The 6,047-nt window shown below is 38.2% G+C and overlaps 2 protein-coding genes across 2 annotated transcripts in view; one reads left to right on the top strand and one right to left on the bottom strand.

Moving 5' to 3' along the window:
- daglb (diacylglycerol lipase, beta) overlaps positions 1–1,777 on the bottom strand; it is a 10,768-nt gene extending 8,991 nt beyond the window's left edge. Inside the window, 5 exon segments of the mRNA XM_079658485.1 lie at positions 66–193; positions 195–241; positions 745–897; positions 1,000–1,069; positions 1,071–1,777. Coding sequence (XP_079514611.1) covers positions 66–193; positions 195–241; positions 745–897; positions 1,000–1,069; positions 1,071–1,100 — 428 coding nt within the window. The 5' untranslated portion in view covers positions 1,101–1,777.
- Positions 1,778–2,289: 512 nt separating this feature from the next.
- Positions 2,290–3,971, top strand: mrpl58 (mitochondrial ribosomal protein L58; the record flags this gene model as incomplete). The annotated part of the gene is given in 7 exon segments (XM_079658483.1): positions 2,290–2,338; positions 2,652–2,731; positions 2,897–2,921; positions 3,007–3,066; positions 3,194–3,279; positions 3,530–3,699; positions 3,793–3,971. Coding segments are annotated over 7 exon segments (555 nt in total). The 3' UTR covers positions 3,878–3,971.
- Between the last annotated feature and the right edge of the window lie 2,076 nt (positions 3,972–6,047).

Here is a 6,047-nt window from a genome sequence, read left to right as displayed (position 1 = left end):
GGTCGCGACCCAAAAGTGGGTCGCGAGGCCTGACCAGTTGAGAACCACTGCTCTAAACCACCTACCTGGCTATCACTGCTGAGATGACAGCCCCCACTGTGGCTGGATCGCAGCCTTTGCTGTCTTCAGACACCCACATGGCTCCCAGACAGGCCCACACCAGCTCAGGGATGTACAGGATCGCTCGCAGGTAAAATCAGAGCAGGGATGGAGCGCCGTGGGCCAGGGTTTGTAATGGTACCTTGGAAACAATCATAGATATCTGTGTTGTCAACAAAAGGAGATGCATCTGGACTTTTGAACATGTCCCTTTTACTGATCTGCAACACAGAGGGATTATGATGTTGCAAAGGGTGACAGTTAAACCAATCATCTGTCCCATTAAGGTTTCAACAGGAGGCAGAGGTGGCTCCTTCCTTTATCTCAACAGTTGTAGTATCTGACAGTTAGAGCCTTTTTGCAAGTCTATATCAGTTTAATATCAAGGATGGCACTTATGTGTGGATTAAAAAGAATGACACTTTTACATTCTTTCCCATCTGATTAATATACTTTTCGTTGTGTAGCGCAGAAACTGTTGTGCCAGAAAAAACGTTTTTATCTCAACTCTACTGAATGCAAAACTATGTGAAAGTGTTGAGTTCCTGTGATTTCTGTCACTACAATAATGTTGATCTTGTTTCTGATCTATATAGTTAAAGCTCATTTCATTTTAAGGAGGAAAATAAATACAAATTGATTTACCTTGGGCACTGACATAAACAGTAGCACAAAGTGACAGGATGATGAGCGCCAGCACAACCATGAGTCCAACCAGAAAGGTGTGGAGAACTCCTCCACCGTTACAATCAAAGTTACCCTTGTGATAGGTGAACAGGATCATGGTGCCAATCCACCCTAAGGAGAGAAAAGAATAGCAGCAGAGAATGAAAGATAGCAGGGTCAATGCATGTTATTATTTATTATGTCCTGACTACTTAGACGTCAGGAGGAGACAACTTACCAAAAGTACACGGACGAAAAGCTCAAAGGATCCGGGGAAAACCAGGTCATCGCTGGCGATCCCCCACCCGCCGACCAAACACCACCATTCCAGGCATTTTGCAGCTATACAAGGCAAAATATCCCTGTGATGTTAACTGACCTTCTCACCACTCTTTATGTGGGTATGAATCTCTTGAGCAATCCAAGTCATGCATGACACACGCTGATCATCAAGCGTTGCCCTTTGTTGTCACATCATAATGTCACTTTCCCATGTTGCTTAACCAGCCAAAAGGAGATATCCGTCAAAAGCTCGCTACAAGCTAACGTTAAGATGAGTATTTGAGCAGATGCCCGCTAACGTTAACAATTGTATCCTAAGTTAACGTCGTCCACTGTAAAATGTTGACGTCGGATACTGTGCTGTGTTTGGCAACCTTACAACATAATAGCCCAATGACATTAGATAATGCTACTAATGCGGTTACCGACAGCTAGCAGGATCGTTATCGTTGCGTGACGTTAGCTATCATGCATTAGCTAAAAATACTCTAAAGCTATTACTAGAAAATGATAGCTAGCGTTAATCCCGAATGGCAAACACTACCATTATTTAGCAAGTTATATATCAAGATAATGCCTTATAACTAAACGTTCGCAACTAACCACATAATGGTAAGTAAAACGCATCTAAATATAGAAAGATGGTTTTGTTTTGAAAAAGGAATACAAGCCATGTCCGTCCGCTGGTGTTCCCCTATTGCAACAGAGTTCGCCGCACAATAGTTCCGGGATTTTTTTCCTCTCAATATTTAAAAGCAGGAGAGACACTTTTTGACCGATGTGGTAGAACACTTTTTTGTTTTTTTTTCCAAGTTACTAAATTGATTTCGACAGATCGGCAATATCTGGTACTGACTAAGCAGTCAGTACCAGAACTGTAAGCGTTTGACATTTCTCAGCTATAGGTTTAGCCTAATAAAAAATATTCAAGTAAAAAAATGTTTTCCTAATAACTAATAACCGAATAGTAGAACACCGAAAAATATCGAGATAGTTCTAGTAATTACTGTAGCACCTACCTACTAGTAACAGTCTTTTCACGTTAGCTTTGCACTTAAGCTTTTTATTCTAAATACTGTGATTAACATAAACTGACTAGTTTGCCTCAAACAACTGTCCTCAATGTATCGTTCAAAAATAGTCTAACTTACGTATATATTTTTTGTACAATTAGTAATTAATAAAATACCAGTACTCTTATATATCCCTGTGAAAATCGGTCACATGTGGTTCTATGGTGTAATGGTTAGCACTCTGGACTCTGAATCCAGCGATCCGAGTTCAAATCTCGGTAGAACCTAACTTTATGATTATTTTCTGTTATGAACATACTCCTCAAAAGGTGATGGAAACTACTGTGTGTTTCTAGTTTTATAAAATATATACATGTAGTTTCTACTCGGCAGCATGCAGTACCTACATGTAAAACTGCACTTTAGCAGCAGTTGGCTCATCCAAGTACATGCATGGCTACATTGACGAATACCAGTTCACTTGCTGTTATGAAGTCAGTCCAACATGGCGGCGCACATAGCACGACGTTGTTGTTATTTTCTCTGTCGTAGTACAGCAGTTAACACGATTCCACAACATCTAAAACGGAGGGCATGTCGTATTAAGAGACATCAACAACACTTTACATTTGCGTGTTGCTTACGGGACTCGAGGAGCAGACACCACAGAGGTTAGTTTAAAAACACTGTAAGTAATGAGGAATGACCTCCCAATTCATGAATCTGTTAATGTAGGGCTACTGCATGATAGCCTTATGAAGTCTTAATAGTTCACTGTAATTGTGTTCTGAATGTACACCAAAGCAATACATTTCTTTTATTTTTACTTTGGCAAGGATTCCCAAGTGCATATTCCAGTGGGTAAATATACTAATATATTTTCACTCAGCAGAATAAGAAAGTGTTTTTTTCTTTTTGTATTGTTCAACAATTTATTTCTTCTCAGACCGCCTGAAAGTATCCTACAGCAGAAGCAGTGGGCCTGGTGGTCAGAATGTAAATAAAGGTACTCAAAGTTCTACTTAATTATTAAAACATATATGACAAGTGACTCCAGCCACTTAGTACAAGGCCTTGAATCTTGCCTATCATTAACAGTATATTCCTTGGCGTGTTTTAATCTCAATCCACAGTCAGCACAAAGGCTGAGGTCCGTTTCCATGTGCTAACAGCAGACTGGATCCCAGAGGATGTTCGACGGAAAATCTTTGAAACGGTTTGTTTTAAAAGGCTGTGGAGTTGTTGATCGCAGTTCACAGTTTTGCAATCTGTTCTATTACTGTAGTTTCACAAATAAACTACATGTTATGCATATTACATTTATACCTAAGTGGAAGTATTTTATCCCAAGGGATCATATACATTGTCAACCAAAAACAGTACAATAATATTTGAATGACCTCTGAAACTCTGATTTCACCCTGTCACCCTTAACCAACTGAACACATTTTCTGCATCGTGGTACAGAACAAAAAACCGCATCCAATAAGGCTGGGGAGCTGCTGGTGACCTCAGAGCTGAGCAGGAGTCAGAACAGAAACCTCTCTGATTGCATACAGAAGATTTCTGCCATCATAGCTGAGGCCAGCGAGAAGCCATATGAACCAACAGCAGAGGACGTAGCTCTCAGGGCAGCCAGGTATTACCCAGCAGTAGAGCAAATCAATGTTGGATCCACTTTGCTTAATATCAGTGTGTAGTGTATGTATTCAATGTAAAATATGTTGTGCAGGTTAGCGAGGCGGGACAAGGAGCGACTCAAAGAGAAGAAGATCCAATCAGCTACCAAGAAGAGCAGACGAGTGGATTTTGACTAACTGTTATATTTCTACCTCGCTATTGTAAATAATGACATGTCTTGTAATACAATAAGGTTGCTACATTTTTCGTATTAAATGAATGAAGAATTAATGTCCCCGATTTGTGTAGTTCCTGGGCAGATTAAGACTAGAACACAAACAACACTTTGAAATAAATTATTAGACTTTGTGTCTCTGTTTTACATTTACATTTCTTAATGTTTTTATATACCAAACATCTTGGGAAAAACATACAATTCAAAGGCACAGACATATAGCACACATTATATTGATAGCTGTTTTTTTTTACTCTTAAGTCTGTAAGGTTGGCCAGGATATTGTCCATAATTTGGTAATGACTGGATCAACAGGTTGAAGTCATGCTATCCTACATGTGGGTTATATAGCTATACCTCATTTTGTTACTTGGTGCCTAGCTGTTTGCTATTTCCTTTTAGAGGGATAATTCAGAGCTGGTAGTTGACTTTATTGTGGTCCAATGGTGCCATCTTGTGGCAGTGCTATGTATAGACGTTCAGTTCCTTCCTGTGCTTTTTATTTCGTTTTATTATTTTCTTTACATTACTACTTACATACACAGAAAGGCTACCTTCAAACGTATGTTTAATGTATTCCCGTAGACCTTGTGACGCCGAACTCAGAAATTAAGTTTTTAACTGGGACTTTTCAATTGATACACTATTGAGATAAAACAGCAATCCTCTTTTGTTGTTGGGACGAAAAAATGTTAGAATCTACACTGGGTAGCGGTATGCAGTGCACCATACATTGTTCACAATCCACGAAAAACCGAAAAAGCTAGCAGAGGATGGTTTCGATCCATCGACCTCTGGGTTATGGGCCCAGCACGCTTCCGCTGCGCCACTCTGCTTACACAGCACCAGCTATACGATCATAACTATAAATATTCACAATATGTAGTATTATATTTCTTTAATGAATATATTCTTGTGACGATATTTCTATTTAGTGAAAGTATTTTGGTTTGGAACTGCAAAACAAGATATTTAAATATATGCCTTGGACTTGGACATTTCATAAAAATAATAAAAAATTAAGCAGCCTTACATAGCCTACATTGATTCTTTAATCGTTTACTTTCTGACAATTCATAGACCAAAATCTTAAATCTGGCGAAATAATCGTAAAATGAATCCCTAATAGTATTTAGTTGCAGCTCTTTGAGTGATTACGCTACAAGCAGCTCCATATAGAGTCTATATGGCGCTGGCTACAAGCATAGACTGTATATATAAAGCTACAAGGCATGGTTTAGTTTTTAGCAGCGCCATATAGGAAGTGTTTCAGTGTAATATCGCAACCCTGTGGCATCAGTGTGTTATATCTACTGAGTTTATGGACTACAGTTACAGTTGTAGTACTCCTTTGGAGTGCAATGTCATAGAATACATTTTGTTAAATGTGATTATAAGTTATATTAAAAAAGTATTTATTTGTTTTATTTCACAGCATAAGTTGATTTATTAATGGAACTCTGTGGGCTGTCAGAGGATTTTGTGGAAAAGCCTTGTGGCATTTTCAGATTTGTGAAAAAAGTTGTTCAAAGCAGTGTGGATTTTAGTCAAATGTCTTTCACCAAAGAGAAAAGATGGAATGCTATTTAAACAGTTTAGGATGATATCAACTACACTGTATTTAGATTGAGATAAACAGACTGCATTACCAGTACCTAAATGATATAAGTTTATAAATATGAACATGTTTGATAGACACAGACCTGTGTTCAGTACAGTAAAGTATATTACGGAGCTGGTCCTTCAAGGGACCCAGAACTTATAAGATTAATAAGAAAATACTGTCGCCCTTTTTTCAAAAATATGTTTTTGTTGTTGTACTATTATCATTAACCTTAATTCATATTCAATCATTGAACTGAAGCATTTGGAAATGAGTGAAAGGTTTACATCCTGAGCATTGTGTAAAATAGACCTCTCTAAACCTCGTAGTAAAACAATATGATCAAATGTGCCTTTTGATTTCCCAAAATACAAAATCAACTGCAAACATAAACCGTAGAAACCAAACGGAGACATCTCGTGTAGTTTGGACTTTTTATTAAAAAACACTTTCTCTTTCCTCGTCTCTTCACCTCTCTGTTCTTTAATCCTTTATTCTCCTCTATGGAGCTATTTCAGGGTCATAAGTT

This window comes from Notothenia rossii (assembly GCF_949606895.1).
Source record: "Notothenia rossii genome assembly, chromosome: 11".
In the NCBI taxonomy this organism is placed as follows: Eukaryota; Metazoa; Chordata; class Actinopteri; order Perciformes; family Nototheniidae; genus Notothenia; species Notothenia rossii.
Note: the sequence above shows the minus strand (reverse complement) of the source record. Positions and strands in the feature narration are given on the sequence as shown.